The sequence below is a fragment of the Danio rerio genome, chromosome 11 (genome assembly GCF_049306965.1).
Source record: "Danio rerio strain Tuebingen ecotype United States chromosome 11, GRCz12tu, whole genome shotgun sequence".
In the NCBI taxonomy this organism is placed as follows: domain Eukaryota; kingdom Metazoa; phylum Chordata; class Actinopteri; order Cypriniformes; family Danionidae; genus Danio; species Danio rerio.
The window spans coordinates 7,483,033-7,506,368 of NC_133186.1; the positions used below are offsets into that span (position 1 = coordinate 7,483,033).

Here is a 23,336-nt window from a genome sequence, read left to right on the forward strand (position 1 = left end):
CAGTAGCATGTTTCCATCCAAGGAGTCAAAGTGAACAAAAATGGTCACTTCCTGATAAACTGATGCCGGATTACTAAAAGAATAATGGAAATTACTGCAGTAGGAGAAGCCACAGTGAGCCTCATTCCTTGTTTTTCTGTGTGCATTTGAAGAGCATGCTGTGAGCACCGTTTAACTGCTGACAGGTCGGAAAAGTTACTTTATCCTTAGGCGTGAGATATTTTATTTTGTACCAAGTGAGAAAAATGACTTTAAAATAATAACATTGTTTTTCAACATCTGATGGCAGACACTGACTAAGGAGAACATTTTTCGCATGCATTTGGGCCTCGCCTAAATGTCAGAAAACAGCTTTCACACACGCATTTCAAAATCAAATTCAAATCACACACACACACACACACACACACACACACACACACACACACACACACACACACACACACACACACACACACACACACACAAAACACACTATAATTCTTTTAAAACAGTACTGCCATCCGCTTTGGATCACGACCAACCAGTTGAGAAATTATGTTCTAGATCATGACAATTTGAAATGGAAGTTCATAGTATCCTACCGGAATTGCTACAGTATGTGCCCTCCATGCAGAAATGAAGCAAAAGTTCTATACTGTAAATAAACAACAAAATGATAACTTATTGTCATAATTAAAATCAACAAATATTTAAGCATTTCCAACTTGTTAGTAATGATCATTTAACCAGTAAGTGTAATGCACAACTAAAAACTTTTAAAACAGGAGGGGTCCTGGTCCCTGCTTATATGTTGCAGGTCATTGGGTAGTTGGGGTAGGTGTCATATGGTAAGGGTGATGGGTTTGTACATCATGGCAGGAGGTGCTAGGATTTTGCTGGAATGATGTTGTTTGGGTATGAGAGAATAGGAGTCTGTTCTTCGTACCCATCTCAAATGATCTTAGATGATTTGGCAGATCCTGGATCTTTTAATCTTGATATCTCATTTCTGGCTAATTTGGTTCTTCAAACAAGGGGATCAGATTAAAATTTCTGGATGAACTGATTTGAGAAGGCTGTGTGTGTCAGTTTGATACTAATGTCACTGTTGAAGGCCAATCCACTGAAGAGCAGGTCCACACAAGCCCCAGTGGCAGTGGTAAGGAACCAAAACTCTACAAACAGACAGAAATGGAGATCAGTTATCTTCTGGTCAAACATTCCAGGCAGAGCTAGCCTGGATTTCCGTTAGAGTGTCCATTGTGGAGAAGTTGCAGGTCCAAGTAGGTCACCGAGCTGTTGTTCAGACTGGCATTTAAGATGGTTGCACTTCATTCTAGTGCAACATTAACATAGTTATAATGTGATGATATTTCAGGCCCCGTTAGGCCACATGAGATCAAATGAATACTTAACAACCAAAATATCAGTCAGCAGTGTTGACCAAAAATAGCCCTGCTATCAGTCATGCAAAAAGTTTTCTGTACAATAGATTATTGTGGTCTATACAATAAAAGAGTTTTGAATAACTTTCATAGCAACATTTCACAAAACTAAAGATATTTATTTCCAATTGGTTCCACTGGAAGCAGCCCATGAAGCTAGGCTGTACACTCATAATTTGTTTTTCAGGTGTTGCTAGTCTGTGCCATCTCATTAACATTCTGAACATAAAGATTAATGTTGTTGAGACTCTACAAGTAAATCTATCTAGGCTGGATTATGATGAACTATCATAAAATAAATTAATCCCACAGATGATCTCTTCATGCATGTTTTATTTGTTGGAGTACTTAACATATGTTGCTTTTAAGCACATATTTAGTATCCAAATCAATAATTAATCAAATGTCCGGAATGTACAAACAATTCACAACATTTGATGATTCATTCATTTCACGTTGTCAGTTTAGTCCTCCAGAAATGTTCTATGACATCAGCCTGTAAGGGACAAAGAGTAACATTGAATTTATGTCGGTACACAGGAACAACCAGTTTTGTAACCCATAGTTCATAAATTAACCTGTTAAGTTGACATGGTGAGATTTGCAGCTTCGATCCCCAAAAGTTCAATTGGTGAGGGAATTTTCTTTTTGTAGATAGTTCGCTAGAAAGGACGTATAAAGTAATGTTAATGTTTCAGCTAACATATTCAGGAACTCATTATTGGATTGACCATTTTTTAATTCATTCAGCCAGTCTCTGGGTCTGGAAAGAACACTTTTAGCTTAGCTTAACATAAATCACTGAATCAGATTGGACCAAAAGTGTAACAGATGCCAGAAAGTAAAGTCCAGTGCTGGTAATCCTCACTCTTCTGAACCCTAAACAATTTCTCTAGCGACAGAAGCTAGAGGCCTTGGTCTTTAGCCTCCTTGTTAGAGCAACTGACTTGCATGCGGAGAGTCTCCAGTTCAATCCCAGCTCGGAGCGGGTTGGGTGGTGTAAGAGATTACATTGGTGCCGCGGCCCAAATGGAAGTGAGGTTTAGAGGGGTGAGGTTATTAGAGGCCAGCTAGTAAAGTGCTGTGCAGGTAAGCCTCACTCCTCTGAACCCAGAAAAAGATACTCTAGCGACAGAAGCTCTAGGCCATGGTCTTTAGCCTCCTTGGAGCGGGTTGGGTGGCGTAGGACCGGTGTGGGTTAAAGTAGCATCTTGCTCAAAAAGACAAGTTTTGATAATTTTCTTTTTAAAGCTTTACCTTTCAGTAGTTACACCATGTATTAAGACTGACAGATTATGACAAAATGCTATTTTCTAGATTGATATGGCTAGAAACTACTCTTGATCCAGCATTATGATCAAGGAACTTTGATGCCCTACCATGGCTGCAAGGGGCACATTGATATTATGCAGTGCCAACACTCCTGTTTTTTTTTTTTGTGAGTCTTCTGTATTTCACACTCATCTCCCGCCACCCTCACGTTTAGTTATTTCTTCCAATACTCAAGTAAGTTAACCCCCACCCACCTCCCCACAAAAAAAGTCCTCATATTTTTGGTAGTCTCCAACACCTTTAACAGGTCATCAAGTTTCGCATAGCATCCGATCGCCACCACTGCCAGAAAAACGGACCAAGATATTGTTATTAACATCACATACACCCCTACTACTCCCAGCCCCCCACCTCTGGTTCCCAACCCCAGTCTTCCTGAAATTCGAAATTGCGAAATTCGAAACATTTAGAAAAATATTGACAGGTATTCTGGAATCTAGATGGGTTTCTGTCTTAGTACAAATAATAAATACTAAAAGGTCAAGCTTTAAATAAGAAAATACTCAAAACACTGTTTTGATTATTTGTGTGAGATGCTAATGGTCTAATCCATTTCAATAATTTATGCTAAACTAAGTTAAACATGCTCCCGTCAGACCTTAAGATCAGCTTAATGGCTTCAAAAATAAAACACTGAACTGTTTAACTCTAGGAAAGTTGTAATATGAGCCAATATTTTTAAAAAAGGAAGAATTTTCCTTTTAGAAGATTAAAATTGAAAAATATATAACAGCATGTGATAATTTGACAATAACCTCTGGAATTTTCACTTTCAGGTCAAAGGTCTCTGGTGAGGATGCTACAACGATGACAGATGCCTGCCGTTCTGGGTTTTCCTCCTTTTTCTGGTAGAAACCCATAATGTAAGACACGCCAGGTACATACTCTTGAACTCTGAGAAAAAAGGATTCAGTAGAAAGTCGGTATAATGAATAATATTCCTAGCTGTACTTTGATATTTCAAAAAATTCAAATTGATAATGAATTTACATTTGACCAACTGTTGTGAATACTGAGGGCAGAGTCCCCCAGTTAATCTTTGTGCTTATAGATGGTTTGGACTCTGGTTGGCACGCTGCGGACACTCTCATAGAAACATCATATGTTTGACACTCTGCACCCCATCTGAGATGAGCCTGAAAAGACAAAAATCAACTAGAAGCTAAAGTTCATTGACAAACTTTGGTACTGGCTTAAGAAAGCCAACAGTGTTAGTGCTAAGGCGTTGTTAGGTGGTTGCCTGGCAGTTGTTAGCCCTCATTTATGTGTTAGACCGAATCTTAATACTTTTTCTAGTATGTTATAGCACTTAGCTAATTAATATTATCATGTAAACAATCTCTGCTTGCATGTGTAGCATACAGGAAGTGCGTTTGCTAGCATGAGTCAAATGAGCCCATCCACAGGTCCCTACAATGTTCTAATGCTGAGAAATCGCTGTTGTTAAATGGTTGCTAGGTAAGTTTTGTTGTATAGAGTTGATTGACAGCTTAGAGTGATGATTCATTAAAGCATCTTGCCGATATGAATGATAGAAATCAACCCTATAATGTCTCTTCGACAGTGCAGGAAAAAGATATCAATCTAGAAACTTTATAATGTCTATGAGTTTCTTCACCATTGTAAGTCAATGGGCAAGTTTGGGATGCTCTTGTGGACTGGCCATAAGGAGCACTAGGAAATTTCCCAGTGGCCTAACGTTCAATCCGGCCTACCACCTAGACTTTGGCTCACACTAAAGTTTAATATGTAGAGACTAATAAAACAAAAATCAATGGGGCAATATGGAAATTTATGAGAATAAGAAAACTTTAAAACATTTACCTTTGCTGATGTATGAGTCTTATCAAAATGTGCATTGGCACACATTTTCCAGTTTGCTTCTTCACCAACTTCAGAGACGATCATTTCAATGTCGTCTTTTTGGGCAGTTGGCAGATAAAAGGCTACGCCTTCATAGCCAAGGGGTTTTGCTTGTGGACTTAAACTAAGTGCTTTTACTGTGACTACCGGGTCTGGAGTGACATCTAGATCCTACATCACAGAGAGATTGAAAAGTTTATACCTTAAATAATAAAAAATATATACTTTAGATTTCAATTTCAAATATTTGAGTGTCACCTGAGTTACTGGGAGTGAACTGGATGTTTTGCGTTCCTCACAGGAGGTGTTCTCATCTCTTTTCTCCTATACAAAGAAGGAGACATAAAACATATAACAAAATGGGTAACACTTTACAATCACAGTACATGAATAATGATGCGCTAATCATTAATTAACTTTGACTACAACATGAGTCACAAGAGTTCATGTATGATTGGCTACCTTAATGACTTGTTAAAACATGTTGTGTTATTAAATAATGTATTAATTAACAACTAAGTTTAAGCTAAATGTAACCAACATAAACACATGAGCTGTTAATGTACAATTATATCGTGACTTTACTTGGAGCGGCACATCATCATTAACTACTCATAAACTCCTGTGTGTAAACTGTTGATTTTGACACTTTTCTATTGTCATTCATTGTAGACGCACTAGAAGGACATGCATAAAGAGGACATGAGTAGTTAAGAATTGTTTGAAGATTTTCTTCCTTGGCTCTCGGCGAAGGCGGTTGCACTTTTTCCCCCTCTCTCTCCCATATCTCTCCTGGCTGGCTCCTCTGGTCTTATTCTACCTGAGGCTCTCCTTGCCCTGCTCTCCAGACAAATAAGGAATTAGGGATTGGATCAACTGGTTTCTGAAAGCAATTGACACCATCTTCTTAAAGCGAAGTTTGGGTTCGGGGGAACCCACCTGTCCTGTGGGGGAGTTTGCAGCTGGATACATAATGGACGTGTGGGAGAAGTGGCATGTCGTGTGAGGATATTAAAGATATCTATCTATTCAGAACTTTGATAACAGGGTTTCTGTGGGCTTATGCAGGGCCCTGTGGTATCGATGATTGATAAAAGTGTGGCTCAAAACCCCACCAAGCTAGCCGGCTGGATTGAAACGGTGGTGAGCAGGCTCTTTAAAAAACAGACTGTGGCCTTGGACCGCAAATTGGAAAACACTGGGGTAAAACTAGTGGCTTTGCTTAGATTTGGTCAGATCTGAAACCTTTGACGGACATTAAATATCTGCGAAATTGTCAGATATTAGCCTAAATTTGAAAAAACTTTTCTTCTCTTTCAGCTTCTCTGTGACTCTCCTGCCAGACAGCCTCAGCTGGAGACAAACAACTTCCCAAACAAGTTCCTTTGTGTAGAGTTTCTTCGCTGGTGTTTTGTTTTTCTGAACGCTACCTTAATGTACAAGTGGCTCAAACTCACTCATTTTGTGGCTGGAACCGACGGACGAGCAACAACTTTAATCATGAGGTAAGCACAAATCAAAACTTTCCATCTGGAGCTCCTTCACAGAACTCGACACTTGTAAACACTTGCTCTAACGGACCTGCACGGCTCTCGGTTCAGCCCACACTCGTCAGCGATACTAAGCTGACCAATCATAGAGCTTGTACTACACGTCATAGTGAGAGGTCCGTGTCAGCGACGCCGACGGCCATGGCGAGGGCTATGAGTCTTTCGTGTGCTTTCACCCACTGGTGTTGGTAGTGGGTCTGTGACCAGCGCTCTCTAGTGGCAGGACCAGATGGCTGCTACCCTCATCGGACTATATCCACATCCTTTGTTCCCATGTTATGTCTATGTATTTATGTGCTTGGTTGTTGGGGCTTTTTCCCCTGATCTCACACTGCCCTAATTCAAGGACAATGTGAGAGTTATTTTTTTCCCCCGCAAATTTTAGAATCTTATTTCCTCATTCTAAAAGCTACCTCTCGTTGACCTGGGGAGGTGTTGGTGAGTCCAATTTTGTTGCATATAAAAGTGTATGTTGACCTGGTCATGAGTCCATGATGATTACATTAAGCATATACTAATGTAAGTAAGTAATGTGTATTTATATTTATGTATGGCCATACACCCAAAGCGCTTCACAATCATGAAAGGGGGTCACTCGACACCACCACCACCATCCACTTGGTTGATGCGATAGCAGCGACAGGACAACGGTGCCAGTGCGCTCACCACACACCAGGTATTGGTGGAGTGGAGAGACAGAGATACAGCCAATGTGGTTATTAATACATTAATTAACAAACAAGCATGAACTAACAAGCAATTAAGGTAGCTAAAGTTGTTGTTAAAGTTTGTCCATGATTAGCGCATACATTAACTCATAATTAGTTCATAATAAAGAGATGTTTAGTTTACATATTAACACATCATTATTCATGTACTGTTGTTGTAAAGCGTTAATACAAAATGTATTCACATTTATTCCAAGTTCACCACAGAGAATGAGTCAATGTACCTTAAATACCCTTTGGTTGAGATTCACCATTCCACTCATTACTGAAGGATGTTGTCTGCTGGCAGAGACCTGAATCTGAATTTTTTCAATGGGTTTTGCATCCTTTGCTTTGGAAAAAGCAACACATTTTCGTCAGAAATCCTTAAGTATCATTTTTTGGATGAAGTCAATAATGAATTCAAGTTTCTGGTACCTGGTTCTAAACTGTATGAAAAGTGAGTATCACCCAGTAAGTAATACAGAGGATATTCGTGAAGATAGTGTGCACGTTTGGCTTCTGCCTCAATGCAGAGTGCAGTTCCATAAATTTTGGCTTCAGCACATTGCCTGAATTTCATTCCAGATTTTTTGGTCTGCCACAGAAAACAAATCTGTTTAGTATGCAGGACATGCCAAACATAACTATTTGTTTTCAAGTGTTTCGTTTTACCTGTTCATCCCTTAAAGGGGGTAACATTCTCAGAGGCACACCCTGCCAGGACTCCCCTGTCTCAGGCATCATGGGTGTTATTTTAGATGAGGTTGGGTCTTCAATGTTTCTCGAAACAGCATACACATTAGAACTGTTTGACGAAGAGTGAAAAATCATCAGGATTTTTGGTTGCATTTTATTGCATATCACAATTGAAAGGCTGCCTTACAGTTCAGTCACATTCTTTAACATGGACATATAAACTGAACTCAATCAACATTGAATTTCTTAATGATGTATCAAGCTTTAAGGGTGCTTTCACACCTACACTTTTGTTTCGGAACGTATCTCGTTTGCCCAGTTAGCGCGGTTCGTTTGGCATATGTGAACAGGGCAATCGCGCTCTGTTCCGGGCCAAAGTAATCGCTCCGAGATCGCTTGAATGAGGTGGTCTCGGCTCGATTGAAACGAACTCTGGAGCTGTTCGATTACAGTGAGAAAGCGATCCGATCCGAGCGCGGTTATATCACAATGTTTTATGGATATGTAATAGGCATACGGCTATATGAAGGGAGAATTATGAGTATGGCGGGAAGTTTCGCGAGTCTCCGGATGCCCGCAAACGAGTGATGATCTCCCGGTAATCTCGCGTCTCCCTCCCGGTCCTCAAATAGGCTACGTCGCGCACCCTTCTCACCTCTCCCCACCGCATCTCTCCTCAGACACATCGCGCGCGCGCACCCTGTCAATCACTATCAAACCACCATCTCCCTGACAGCTTAGCGTGACACTCTGACCAACTGTGAGGAGAGTTTACTTGCACGTGACTTGTTTTAGCTCTTTCGGTCCGATTAGAAACTTTGCAATGTGCAAGCGAACCGCTCCAAGAGCAAAGAGCAACAATGTAACACTTGTAATGTCTGTTTCGGAACAACTGAATCAATTCACAGGTGTGAAAGCACCCTTAGACTAACATTTTATTCAGCTATTTTGCCTGATTAGCTCTGTAAAGCTGCCTTGGTGCAGAATAATTTACAAAATAGATGGAAACATACCTGACTGAAAATAATTCGGTGACCGATTTGCTTGGAGTCAAGTTCATTTCATACTTTTGCTCTTTCGGATTTATTTTCAGGTCAAATGCCCACGGCAGGCCCATTGAAACCTTACTTTTCAGCTCAGTTCCACACTGAAAAAGATCAGTGTTGATTCCATGGAAGAGAAAATGATCCTTTGTTACGCTGTAAACAGGATAAAAATAAACTTTCAGCAGAGAAACAATGAAACCATTAAACAGTTCTGATTCAATTTCCCAATACACAAAGTAAGAAGAGGCTATTACTCAAAGTAGCTGAAAGATTCAATAACATAGAAAGCCATACAAACAATGTATTTTTTATTTATTTTTTGAGTGAAGGGGTTGCCAAAACAGCTACTGAGTGCACCAATAATAAATCATAGCTGATAGCATTGTTTTATTACCCGATAAAGCCATCTGTCTGCATGGAAATGTCTGAGCTTAGCAGTTCACCCAGATGTTCCTTTGGAGGAGGATTTATTTCAGCTTTTGCTGTAGACATAGAATATATGTTAATTTTTGCATTTATCTTTTATAATATTAAAACGCCCCTATTATGGGTTTTTGAAAATGACCTTCCATGCAGTGTGTAACACAGCACTAAGTTACTGAAAACATCCAGCTGAGGTGTAAATCTGAAAGTTCACCGTGTTTAAAACTATTGATTCTTTAATGAAATAGTCGACTCAGAGTCGAATAAATGATTCATTTTGTATATTTGGATCTTTAGCCTAAACGTGTCAACTTCGAGATCATACATTACCAAATATGTTGTGCCAGATCTGGTAAAATGTGAACGCACTTTCTCTCCACACACTAGCGAAGCGCGGGGGATCACGCGACTGATCATAACACGATAATGTCGATCACTGACAGATGGAGATTTGGCAGTGAGGAATGAAGGGTTAAAGTTCATTTTCACAACAATACCACAGTATAGCCAACCGTGTGCTGTGTTTGTTCCTGTCATTTTTCTGATTTTTGATACAATAACCTATGATGCAACCCAGGATTCACCAGCCATTTTCTATTAAAGGAAGGAGCACCAGAGACTTTTATGTATGGGACTTTGTCAGACTTTGACAAGGACTTTGTCAGTAACTATTACATGGACCAGTTTCTTCTTCCTACGGATCATAACATGTAAGTGTAATTAAAATTGTTGCAGCGTTTTTTGTAGTTTGCAAAATATGTGTTTAATTGTGTGTTGTAAATTGTAATCACCGTGCGACTTGTAATCACTTATCTATTATAGATCAGTGCTTGTACTGTATCTCTCAGGTTAAAACTTTATTCTATTCACATATTGTGTCCAAAACCACGTTGAAAATGTGCCTTTTCCTTTGTGTGGTTTATTTATGAACTAATTTTGAGAGGATCATGTGGTTATGATCAACACGGCTGGCTCCTCAATAGCTCCGTTATCTGCCCTATTAGATGATTACGGAAGCATTATAAATAACCAGAGTTTTTCACTCCAGTTATCTTCGTCTTCAAGCTTCCCCCCCTTCCACTCCTACTTCCTCCCCGTTTTCCGATAGGGCGACACGGTGGCCCAGTGGCTAGCACTGTTGCCTCACAGCAAGAATACCGCTGGTCCAACCTCTTATCGGGCTGGTTGGTGTTCCTGTTTTCATGTTCTTCCAGTGTTTGCGTGGGTTTCCCCCTGGTTCCCTGGTTTCCTCCCACTGTCCAAAAACATACATGACCTACATGAGCTCAAACTCCCCTCTTGCCCTTCTAATGGGAGGGAACCCCAGGCTCAAGGATATTACGAGCTCAGGGCTCTCTCCCGGAACAGCATGCCAATTATGCTTTATTGATTATCAGCTAAATGTGAACTCTTAAAAACTTAATTAATTGCGTTTCTGAACTCGCAATCATCTGCCGTTTGTCATTGTTATGGCTAATTATAGGCTGTTCCTCACACACGCGGTGTGGTCCATTTTCAAAATAGTTCAACTTTTGCCACTGTGTGGATTAATACTGAATGTATGTTGTTGTTATTACTTGGGGTTAGGGTTAAGAGCAGTGCTTAATTTGTGAATTGCAAAGTTCCGGAACAGATGGAGGTAAAGGATCCGGCATGCTACCCGAGGATGTAGAGGTGTCGTGCACAAAGTGGAGATAGAAGGGGTAGGGGGTTGGGGGTTAGCGGGGCGTTGGATAGCAGAGGGGTGTCGCGGATGTAAGTTACGAGCCAGGGCGGGGGTTGGTTGTCTCGGACGAAAGTTAAGAGAGTTGGGGAGTCATGGAACAAAGTGAAAGTGAACAGCGGACAAGGGAGGAGGGCGGGTCGGTCAAGGTGCCGGGTCCGGATCTGGCGTGTTCTGGCACAAATTAAGCCCTGGTTAAGAGAAGAGGAATATGCTGGTCTTTAATTGTATTGCTTTAATGCATTCCTGCATTGGGCTCTAACATACTCTCTGCTACCTCATAGCCATGGTGACCATTTCTCTGTCTCAAGCTGAACCCAGTCGACTAATCCGCTGAGTAAATCATATGGAACTCATTGGGATAATTAGGTAAAAATAAATGCATAATATTAGACAATGAAAGTGTTTTTTGATCTTGCATGACCATTTATAATGCAAAAGAGGGGCTCTAACTAAATTATAATAGGAAGCCGATACAAATTCTGAAAAAGAACTCATCACCTTTCATTGTAACAGCATTTACTACGGAATAATATTTGCTGATTTCAACTGGGAGACCCAGACATGTCGGCTGTATGAACCGAGCCTCATACACAAGATGCGGCTTAGTCCAGTGCCATGAAGTCCCTTTCTGAACATCTTGAATCCTTTCCCAAACTTTACTCTCCTTTCCTGCAGAAGGACTGAAAGACTAAACAGCAGAAAACAATGGAAAAGGTTTATTTTAATCTACAAAAACAAAAAAATCAATCCAATATTTTTTTTTATCTTGTTAAAATAACACAATGAAATACCTTTATGATGCTTTGAACTGAGTCTCTGCTTACATCCATTAAAAAGGCTTCCTGTCCAAAAACTCTTGCATAAGCTGTCAAAAGAGGCTTGTCTTTTGGTAGGCTCTGCCAGTTAGAGAGCTTTAAAAGATTGGCATAGATCAGAAATTAAAATAATGATTGACAAGAAACATAAATAAAATCTGAAACAGAGATGCTCACAATTTTCAATATGGAAGCCAAATCGCTGATTCCTAAATCTTTCGTGAGTTCTGGGATTTTTCCAGCAAACAGATCTTTGAGTCCATCTGCACGGATACCAAACTGGAAATATAAATGACATTATTTATAAAACAGGGTATACATAAAATTACAGTAAATTCTGCTTTGATTTGTTTACCTCAAGAAATTGCAGTATTCTCCCAATGAAATGAAATTTTCCCTTTAGCATAAGTTTTGTGGGGATGGGACTTTCATTCTGAAGCATATAAACATCAGCAGATGTCCCAAATAAAAAGTCATCTGAAGAAATAAGAAGCAACATCAGACCATTCCCGGTTTACTTAAAGGCTTTATAACATAGCTAGCATTGTCTTTTTAACAAGAACCCACCATGGAACCAGTCAAAGTGCAGGTTCTTGCTGTAGCGGTAACTCAAGTGGCCAAGTTTACGGGTTAGAATCTTCATGGCAATATTACAGGCAATAGATCTATTTAGGAGAAGGAAAGAGAAATCAGTGCAATTCATATACAGAGAGGAGAAGAACACATTGTAGTTTGCACCATGCTTACAGATGTTGATTATCAGGGGTACGGGACTTGGCAAAGCCTTTGAGCAGAGAGTAGGAGAAACTGGCAACCTGCAGATCAGCCTCTTCTAGAAGGACCTCACTTACTACTGAAATCAGAGCTGTGGACGGCTTGGTCTCTAGAAGAACTATGCAGGCCAGCATGCGGATTTCAGCTGGTAAATGTTTCTGTACGAAGAGGTTTAAGACAATATCCTGTACCTGCAAATATAAAAGATAGATACAGAGTTAGAGTAGATATAGAGTTATGGTCAGCGTCTGAAGAAAGAGGTCTTTGCTAGTGGAAAAGTAGCTTCTTGATCCTTAAATTACTCCTGTTAGCAACAGTCATGGTGAAAATTTGTGGAAATGTTCCAAATGTAAATGGCAATTTTATCATATTAACCAACCATGATTACACTCTCAGAAATTAAGTTACAAAGCCCGCAGGAAGCAACTTTTCAAAAAGTACCTACAGTAACAGGTCCACATTGGTCAACAATGTTCTACAAGGAACACATTTGAACTAATTTGCACCTTTAAGGTACATTTTTGCTTAGTGAGGTTGGATTATTGTCCTGTTGGTGAACTTTATCCACAGCTAGTGGCCAATTTTGGAGCTCTGGGTGCTCTTGAAGAGATTTTCTTCCAAAAGTATTGAAGCTGGTGGGATTTTGTAAACCTTAACTGCTTCCAATTGCTTTTTTGATGTGTGTCTTAACACAATTGTGCTTCTGAGGTTTCCTCTACAGAAGGAGCTTATTTCTTGCAGTGGGGACCTATTCATTAAGTGGTGCTCTTCTTGCCCAAGAAGACCCTGGATATGCCCAATCATTGTCATGCTTGAAGGTGTATGTCTCAACCATCACTGCTTATCATGATGCATTTGATGGCCAGTAACTACAAAGCCAAAATTATCTGTTTAACTGATTTTGAATGATGGCACTTGAGTGTAAGATGGGCCTTAACAACGACCTAGGGAAATGTGGCACCAGGTGCCACTAAAGATTGTTTCAGCTTGGCCAGGTATACATTTCACATTCTCCATCAAGTTGCGTAAATAGCAAATGTATTTGCATCCATTTCCCCCTCTGAAAATGAGTTTTGTTAAGGATCATTGTTAGAGCATTACAATTTTGAGACAACTGAAATATACTTCTGCATTAACTAACTAAAAACTGGTCTAAAGTCAATGGCACAATTTTTGTTAAAGAGCAATAATGTAGCCAAATGTGGGTCCAAAATGCACATACACATTGCTTATCACACAAACAGGGAGGCTCAGTAGAACACTCATATCGTTAAATATGAAAAACTAAAGCATTAAAAAACCATTGGTACCCTTATGGCAGTGGAAACGCAAGCCTCATAAAGAAAACCTTACAGACTGTACCACTCAGTGGAAACGGGCCATAAAGGCACCTACTCGTTTTGAAGGACATCCTGAGACTTCAATCTAACATCTCGTTCACAAGAAAATGCTTCTTGATAACATAGTGTCCCCATCACCATATGTGCCAATAGAATCCACTCAGACCACAACCTACTTTTATCAGGAAGACTGATCCGGGTACTGACCATGCTTAATGCTGCTTAAGGCTAATTTATACTTCTGGCTCATGCTCACACGTATGGCCCAGCGTAGCCTTCACGCGGTTGCATAGCCCTTGCTGTGGCTGATGTTGACGCAAAACTCTCAAAAAATGCAACTACACGTCACAACAACACGTAGTGCAAGCTCTATGATTGCTTGGCCTGGTACCGGTGATGAGCATGGGGTGGAGCTGAGAGCCGCAAGCCTGATGGAGTGATTGCAGAGCTTGCACTACGTGTCGAGTCCTGTGAAAGAATTCCAAATGGAAACTTTGTTTTGTGTTTACTTTATGACTAAAGTTGTTGCATGTCTGCCAGTTCCTGCCTAAGAATGAGCGAGTTTTAGCTACTTGTAGCGTTCAGTAAAAACAAAATACTTATGAAATAACTTGACAGAGAGAAACATAAAAACTTACTGCCAGCTAGTGTTTTGAATGTGTTGTTGTAGAGCAACACAAACAGCACGCTGAAGTATAAGTGAAGTTTATGTATAAACAAATTTCGAGAGGATCACGTGCTTATGATTGCTAGCAGCTGGATACGCATTATCCAATTCACTACGCTCCAATCAGATGACTCCTAAACTACTATAAATACCATGGGTTTCATTCCACTGCTATCTTCGTTTTGAAGAGTCCCCCCTTCCTCCCCTACTCCTCCTTCTTAGATGGGTGACACGGTGGCCCAGTGCGTAGCACTGTCGCCTCACAGCAAGAATGTCTCTGGTTCCAGGCTTTACCAAACCAGCAGACAATTCTGTGTGGAGTTTGCACTTTTTCCCGTGCTCACGTGGGTTTCCCCCGGGTTCCCCGGTTTCCTCCCACTGCCTAAAACATGCAATTAAGTTAATTGAATAATCCAAATTGGCACCATAGATATGCTTCTAGTACGTAGTTATCTTCAAGAGCAATCACTTACTGTTCATTGGTTACTACAGCAGGGGAGTTCTCGAGATCTACCTAAGCTCAAACTCCCCTCCCGCCTTGCAACGGGAGGGAGCCCTGGGCTCAAGAATCTCATGAGCTCAGGGCTTTCTCCCGGGACAGCATGCCAAACAAGCTTTTAGAATTAATCATCAGCTAAGTGTGAAGTCTTGCAAGGCAAGTGCTATGGGTTATGCCAATCACTCGACCCAGAAGTATAAATCAGCCTTTAGTTTTATTGCGCAACCAGATGAAAGCTGCAGAGCGATAGTTAAGCTGTTTTTAGAAGAGTGAATTCATTATATAATGCAGTACTTACACTGTGGGGGGCTCTGCTTGCAAGCAGCCTAAATGCCTGGACTGCAGCTCCCTGCACTCTGGTGGAAAGTTTTTCAGCTCCATTGGAGTATCCAGGAAGGAACTTGAGGAGAGTCTTGATGCTGGAAAGATGAGCTGCGTTTCCCAAGGACTTCAGCGCAAGGACCATTTCATCCTCAGAGTTTTTACTTAGGCTACTTGCAGCCATATTCAGCAATGGCTAAACAATAGAATGTACAAAAAGTAGGGAGATGTGCTGTAAATATCAAAGAACTAAGTTTGACATAAAACTAGCAAAATATTACTATGATAGGTGTAGGAATCAATCAACATAGAGGTGTAGGACATCTCAGATACCTGTACCACAGTGATAGGGCAGGGGTCAGTATACACACAGTATCTGTGTACAAGAGATCCATATGCCAAAACTACAGTGTTCCACAGGAGAGGATGGGATTTACTGAAAGGAATGGTCAGGAACTCCTGGAGAGCGGAAGAGCGTATCAGACGGCAGATAAAAAAGGATTCTAACATACATTTAACTTGGTCACTGTCTCACCTGAGCTAATGCCACCGACACAGGCTCAGCGGACAAGTGGTTAAATGCCACTACCAGTGCTTGTCCTGCCTCATTCGCTGTGATGTCTCCTGCTTTGTATCTGGCCTCAAGGAATTTGAGAATTCTTTCATCTGTTACCTCCACAACCAAGTCCAGGAACCACCGCCTGACCAAAAAAGAAAGTCAACAGGGGAAATTGATCATCTTGAATGTTAGATTGTATAGTATTTAGAGAAGGGTGAACATACCTGTGCTCATCATTTCCTGAGACCTGCTTCCATAAATGCTCTAGATTATCAAGTGTTGTTACCCGCATCAACTGAATTAGGTCCAGAATTTCTGTGCTGGTTTCACTGTCCACATGATATATATTAGCCTGTGCGAGGCGCTTGATTAAATCTAAAATCTGTTGGAGTAAAGTATGATTAAAACGATTAATGAGTTAATCCACATGTCAATATATGCTTAAATGTTTATATAATCTTTCAAGTTTGCCTTGGGCACTGGGTCGTTCAGGTTAAGCATCACAACAGGTATTGGTTTGAGGTCCTTATTTGTCTTATACATCAGGTTGCCTCTGCTCTGCACCTGTCCAGTCACTACTTTGTCAGTTGTGTCTGAAACTTTAAGAAGTTCAATGTCCCGCCTGTTAAAAGGAAGCACAACATCATTGATTAATCAGGAGTGCAACCACTTGAAAGTTGATAACAGTTAGAAGCACTTACAATGCCAACATTCGGAAGTTTCCTCCCTTTACATTGAACGGAGAGAAATATTGGCGCTCCTGAGCAAATGCTTTAGTAATCTGACCACCGTCTGCTGTGGACTTCACTGTGTAGGTGTGTTTCACAGTGGAAACAACGCTTTCGCCTCTCTGTAATTTCAAACAGCATTCAGATCAATTTGAAACTTGCAAACTTTACATGATTAAGTGTGTAATTGAAATCGAATGAAACACACACCTGTTTGCTAAGTTTGTCTTCAGGTGCAAGAGCCATACCTCTGTACAAAGATGCTGGCTGTTGACAGTTGGTGATATCAACAATTCGTGTTACTATCAACTCTTTTGCGTTAGAGTCTTCATCAACAGTGTAACTGCTCTGACACAAACCATGAATTCCCAACTAAGGACAAACAAAAATCACATGTTCACGTTGTTTTTTTCTCGTATAGAGCCATATTTTTATAAGTAGTCTCTATTCTTAATATGAAAAGATGTGCCCAGTGCTACATTTTTTGCACAATGTGAAAAACATTGCTCTGGTGACATTTCCTTGAGGCTTGCAATGAGAATTACACTAGAGGCTAGTGTCTACATTGTCTACAAAAATCCCTATATACTTTTCTGGAGATCATGCATTATGTAGCCAGAGGAACAAATGGCTGCATTTCCTCTTTAAAACGAACAATTTGAGGCCATTCTTTTTGTTGCTTACCAGCTGACCGCTTACCCCCTGAAGACCACAGGTGTCAAAGCCAGTTTCTGGAGGGCCACAGCTCTGCAGAGTTTAGTTCCAACCCAAATTAAACACACCTGATTGAGTGCTTTATGCTTGTTTGATGCTTACAGATAGGTATGGTAAAACAGAGCTAACTATGGAACGAAACTCTGCAGGTCTCTGGCCCTTCAGGAATTGACTTTGACACCCCTGCTTTAGATGGCTTTTCTGTTTGTAGCTCGCCATGTAAGTCAGTGGACTTGAGACGCTGGGCAGAGTTGACAGCAGTACCGTGCAGAGTCTTTCCAGGGGGCATGTGCAAAACCAAAGTGTGGGGCATGTCGCCAAGTGAAAAGTGGTAGGGGTGGGGGTTGGGGGGAATATATATACTGTTAAAACCGAAAAGTGTCTGGGGGGCAATCGCGAACTGAAGATCGGGGGTGGGGGCTGCAATTGCAAAGTTAAGAGCGGGGGTGGGGGGATATCGCGGGGACACTTCTGTTAGTTTTGGAAGGGCACTTTATACACTTGACTATTTGACTGGTTGACCGCGATGACGGGGTTTGACTCCGGTGAGGAACGGTTCCAGAAAGCTGGTAAAAAAAAAAAAAAAAACATAAACAAGTAAAAAACAGGTTGAGAGTGTGGTACAATCTGATAAAGTGGTAAAAATCAGGTTGCTACAAGGGCATTTCTTTTTCTGGATTGCCTTTAAAAACAGAGCGGTTGAGTTTAGGGAAGTTGGTGGTCACCGGTTAATCGGTGCTTTTTAAACACTATTAGTTGGGTTTAGGAAAGGAAGAGTGTAGGCCAGTTGATCGGTCAGTCTGTCAGTCGACAACGGCTTCTGGTAGATTTATGTGGGAACAGCAGATGTGAATGGCACTCACAAGAAATTTGAGATCTCAAAAAGTGTTTACAGCGGCCTCTGGCGGATTTGCAAAAAAAAAAAAAAAAAAAACGTAGCTCCTGGGATGAATTTTGCTCTCTCCAGGAAATAGGGGGTTGTAGGGATACATAATCAGAATGAGCTTGGGTTGATTTTCCGATATGTGCCATTTAAACATCCATCTTGCACATGTCCATGAGAAGCCAAGGCTTGTCATGCACATATCACCTTCCAATCGGCTAAACTAAACTCTTCCCTCTACCCAACTGATAGTGTTTTCAAAAGCAAACTTAAAAACTTATAAAACTTATAAAATCACATCATAGCTATGAAGTTTTGTCACAATTAACATCACTTTTGTTTGTAGTGTGGAACCACCTGACTCAAACCTGCATCCCAAGTACAACACTGTACAAGGTGAGCTACTGAGCTAACTGACCACATCAAAAAAATAATCTCATCATTCATTACTCAGTCATTCATTACCATGCAAAGAACCGCCCAAAGATAATCCTTTATTTGTCAATAATATGTCCTCGTAAATATCAATAAAGGGTGGCACGGTAGCTCAGTGGTTAGCACTGTCGCCTCAGCAAGAAGATCACTGGGTCAAGATCTGGCTGGGCCAGTTGGCATTTCTGTGTGGAGTTTGCATGTTCTCCCTGTGTTCATATGGGTTTCCTCTGGGTGGTCTGGTCTCCCCCATAGTCCAAACACATGCGCTTTAGGTGAATTGGATAAACTAAATTGGCTGTAGTGTATGAGTGTGTGTGAATGCGAGAGTGTATATGTGTTTCACACTACTGGGTTGCAGCTGGATGTACATCCGATGTGTAAAATATATGCAGGAATAGTTGGTGGTTCATTCTGCTTGTGTGACCCCTGATAAATAAGGGACTAAGCTGAAGGGAAATAAATGAAGTATTAGTAACTCAGTGTGAAAAGAAATAAAATTTGTCAGCATCATCCTGCCCCATAGCATTTGTTTTACCTACAAACTGTAGGGTAATGTATCTTAAAGCATGTTTTCAAGATTTCACAAAAAAGTAGCTCTGGGCACATATTTCCAATGAGCCGGTGTTCAGATTTTGTACCTCGATTAGTTCGTAAAAACTTTGTGTGGTTTTGACCGTGACTTGTAAAAATCCAAGGATCCCCCTCACAATATTCACAACTGTGTTTGAGACTCCAGGTGCTGTGCGAATGTCAGTAATTTGTCCTTTAGAGAATTCAAAAATGATTGGCTGGCTGATTTCGGCAGACAGATGCTTAGTGATGTTTTTGGAAGGGCTGAAGACACTTTTCCCAGGTATGCCATTAAAATCTTCAAAGTCTACATTTGAGACCTTCAAAGAAAAAACAATAAATAAATGATACCATGTTTATACACATTATTCTTAATATCTTATAAGTCCGACGTAAAAACACCATGTTTTATGTTTCAGATGATAGAAATGAAGCAACATTGTTGGTACCTGAAGGACAAAGGTGTGTGGTGACTCTCCAATGATTTTAAAAGTGCACCTCAGTTTCAGCGCTGATTCAACCAGGTGTGGCAGTTCCCGTCCTACTTGTACCAATCCTTCATATTTATACTCGTATGTTTTTTTCGAGTTCAGAAAAGGCTCTAAAAGGTTGGCCATTCAGACATTTGAGAATTTAAATAACATTTTCAATCAGTGTTATAAAATATGTGCATGGATATTAGTAATTTGTCTTTGTTATTATCAAATACAATAATAAACAAAACAATAAAGTCAATTTTAGAATGAGATGCTTTTCACACTTGGTCCAAAGTCCTGGTCCGAACCCAAGTTCGATAGTCCCCCCTTGGTTCATTTATGTTCACATTGTATTTTTTCATTCTGAACTTCGGTACGCTTGCTGTTTTGTGTACAGCTGTTGCTTGGTGACAGCCTCAAAAACAAATGTACACATATCATGGTCGTTCTGCTTTTACAGAAAATGTTGCCTTTGTTATCAAAAGCAAAATATAGGGAGCAACTTGCATCTATCTGCAGCAAAAAATATTAAAAAATCAGAACATTAAGTCTGCAGAAGTTTTTTTCTGGTGGAGACAAGCAGACATTATTACTGTTTGCACTGGGTCAGTCCCGCTTGTCACCAAGGTAGATGATACACAGACACACCCGCATGAATGAACGTTATGAAAACTAAAGTTTGTTGTACTGTTAGCGGATCACTTTCGTTATTTGGTACGATTGCATTCATACCAGATGTGAACTGCACCAGAGTTCGAGCGAACCGTACTCCAGACCACCTCTTTCAGGCAGACTTAGGTGCGCACCCGAGTTCAGAAGGCAGCATTCACACTAGCTAAACGTACCATACTCTGACGTCAAACGAACCCAGGTGTGGACCAAAAGTACTAGTGTGAAAGCACAGGTAAGTAATAAGTAATGAGAGTGATATATATTGCATTTACATACCATAATTCGCCATCTCGCTGGCTAATGGGAGAAAAAGAAAAAACATTACTGTTCTTATTTCATGTAAACAAGCATATTTGGGTAAACAATAAGTAATTGAATTACTTGACTAAATAATAAAAACACACAAAAATCTCAATGCATAGAATACAATTAAAAGGGGTGGTCCAAAGTGTCTTATTAAGGCTTGTTTGTGTTAATAAAATGCAAAGCAATGTGTGTTCATACTTCATTTGTAAACAATCACATGATTTTTTATAAATATTTTACTTTGATTATATACAGCTACTCTGTTAACATGAAAACGGCTGACATATTTCCTAGTTCCTCTAAAGGCCAACCCTCAAGAGGCTCTGATTGGTCAGCTAACATAATGTGCTGTGATTTGTTGATCGGCTCCACTTCACCAGAAAGCTACACTTCCAGTCACAACTTTACATGCATGTGCTGTACCTCTGCTGTGTAAATACCCACATGGCAAAATTTCTCCATCCCAGCTCTGGCCCACACAATCAGGTTTTGCTTGGCCCACATGCCACAGTGAATTACGGTACATGACTGGACCAAGTCTGGCTTCCAGAAAAGGGCCAAACATGGACCAAATCTGGGTCAAGTCTCAGCCAAGTTAATAACTCATAATTGGGCCAGATACGATGGTGTGTCATGATTGCAATGAGATTGGTAAGCCATGAAGCATTGTGTTTTTAGGCACACTATGGGCATTCTTTTTCTCAAAGCAACCTGATTGACATTTTTTCTTTACTCAATTCTAATTTTAATGTATTTTAAATGTGGGTCAAGACTGGCCAAACTCACATGACCCACATAACAATTATTAACACTTGGGCCAAATACTACGTTCTACATCTGGCCCAAATCTTGTGTGCCTTAAAAACAGTGCCACCTCTTCTAAACCCAAGCCATGTTTGGGCCACATGCTGTATGCCAGTGCCGAATGAATGCCTCCTGTGCCAGCTTTATGCCAAATCTGGGCCAGAATTCTTTGCTACCTGGGAATGCACTGAGATATTTAATTGAACTGAATTGATGGCATGATAAACCAACCCAGGCTCATTCAGAAAACATAGCCCCGTGGACGTTTCTGGAGACTGCGTTTTACGTGGCCGGAGGTACATATGGGCGCATTTCGTTTTTTTCGAGCAAACGCTGCAGGGCGGTGTGACGACACTCCTCTTCTTCGCGCTCGCCGGCTGACAGCTCACCTCCGTGTGGAGGGGTTTCCTGCCGCAGCCAGTTTGTCCGCTTAGCTCGTAGTGTTACGTGGGCGGAACGGAGGCCCGAAGGACGAGGAGCCGGCCGCTGCAACGACGACACGGGTTCGAGTACGGGAAAGAGCGGTTCCGAAATTAGGTAAGATGAAAAACAGAATCAAAAAATAAAAGCGAACAAGTTCGTGAAGGGTCGAGAATGCGGCGAAACCCGAAAACGCGGTCAAAATTGGACGAGGGCTTTTGCTTTTTTTTAAAATTTCTGGACAGCTTTTGTAAATCGTCGCTTGGGACAGACGGTTGCGCGACAGTGGCCTCCGGTGGCTTTTCGTGAGAGAACGGCGCGCGCTACCGAGAGGCGTTCGTAGCCGTGGGGCTATGTTTCCACAATCAATGAGCCTGGGTTGTGATAAACGGAAACCAAACGAACCACGATCGAGACCAGTGTAGGTTTACACCCCTAAAATATATATATAAATATATATATATATAAAAAAAATATCCCAATAAAAAAAAAAAAAAATATATATATATATATATATATATATATATATATATATATATATATATATTATATATATATATATATATATATATATATATATATATATATATATATATATATATAAATAAACAAACACAAAAATTATTCTCCATTGCGGAATTTACACGGTATATTGTCATAAACTAAATTCTTAATAGAGTTTTTATTAAGCATATGCAGTTGTCTTGATAAATGTTCTGCAAAATCTACAACATGTTGATTGTTTTATATAGAACTGTTACATTTGTAAACAGTTTTAAGGTAATTACCTGTAAATAAATGACCTAAACTTAAAAAGTAATCACTTATTTAACTTTTTCAGAGGAAAGTTCACTTAATTACTGTAACAAATTACTTTGTTACTAATTACACCCAGCACTGAACTGACTTCAGATATGGTTTTCATGTACTTACCAGCCAGGGCTACCAGGAGACAGAGACACAGCCGCCACATGATGAGGTCCAGAGGTGGTATCAACAACTTGGACATGATGTTTTATAACTGGAAAGTGAATTTCCCGCCTACTCCCTTATCTAAGGCAGTTAATGAGGTAAAGTGACCCCGTGGCACCATATTTGTTTTGTATTCTTTATTCAGTGTCTATAGTTAGCTGCTGCATAATATGGACAACACATTTGTTTTTGTGTTGATGACAATATCGAAATATACAACAGAAGACATTCTTCATCACATTAGCAGAGCATACAGGAGAATATTACCTGCAGGACAATTATTCTGAAATGCTAGGAGAATGAAGCACATGATGTGTCGTATGAACAGTTTGAGTAAATAAAACTAGGGGACAAAGGTGTGAGACAGGTCAATGTGATCAGTGTCATCGCAACCTCAAAGGAGTGCAGGTGACCTGCTAAACAAATAGCAGGATTAAACTATCAAGAACAATTGATTTAATTTTTTATTCAAACATAAATAAAACATTCAAAAAATAAAAAATAAATAAAAAATGCTGAGTTGTCATTACCCAGTGTTGGGTCAAATATGGGCAACAACATAAAAGTATAAGGCTATAATAAATTTAAAAGCATTTTTAATACAATTA

General features: G+C 40.2%; 1 protein-coding gene across 2 annotated transcripts; it reads right to left on the minus strand.

Annotated features, from left to right (window-relative positions):
- Positions 1-1,742: 1,742 nt before the first annotated feature.
- Positions 1,743-23,134, minus strand: vtg3 (vitellogenin 3, phosvitinless). 2 transcript variants are annotated; one of them, XM_073915492.1, is made up of 29 exons: positions 22,996-23,134; positions 22,690-22,809; positions 20,503-20,523; positions 19,528-19,679; positions 19,147-19,398; positions 16,687-16,848; positions 16,450-16,598; positions 16,220-16,370; positions 15,973-16,130; positions 15,725-15,890; positions 15,523-15,648; positions 15,167-15,385; positions 12,336-12,553; positions 12,156-12,253; positions 11,944-12,065; positions 11,766-11,867; positions 11,565-11,684; positions 11,272-11,461; positions 9,019-9,106; positions 8,592-8,777; positions 7,555-7,687; positions 7,318-7,477; positions 7,125-7,231; positions 4,881-4,946; positions 4,584-4,793; positions 3,750-3,895; positions 3,515-3,653; positions 2,006-2,089; positions 1,744-1,923 (listed from the first exon to the last, which is right to left on the minus strand). In XM_073915492.1, the coding sequence occupies exons 2-28, from the start codon at positions 22,763-22,765 to the stop codon at positions 2,009-2,011; spliced, it is 3,798 nt and encodes a 1,265-aa protein (XP_073771593.1). In that variant the 5' UTR covers positions 22,766-22,809; positions 22,996-23,134; the 3' UTR covers positions 1,744-1,923; positions 2,006-2,008.
- Between the last annotated feature and the right edge of the window lie 202 nt (positions 23,135-23,336).

Coding starts and splice junctions, on each gene's coding strand:
- vtg3 (XM_073915492.1), bottom strand. CDS start 22,765: ATGTCCAAGTTGTTGATACCACCTCTGGACCTCATCATGTGGCGGCTG. Junction 19,680..20,502: donor CAGCGAGATGGCGAATTATG/GTATGTAAATGC, acceptor CCAACCTTTTAG/AGCCTTTTCTGAACTCGAAA. Junction 4,947..7,124: donor TCAACCAAAGGGTATTTAAG/GTACATTGACTC, acceptor TTCTTTGTATAG/GAGAAAAGAGATGAGAACAC.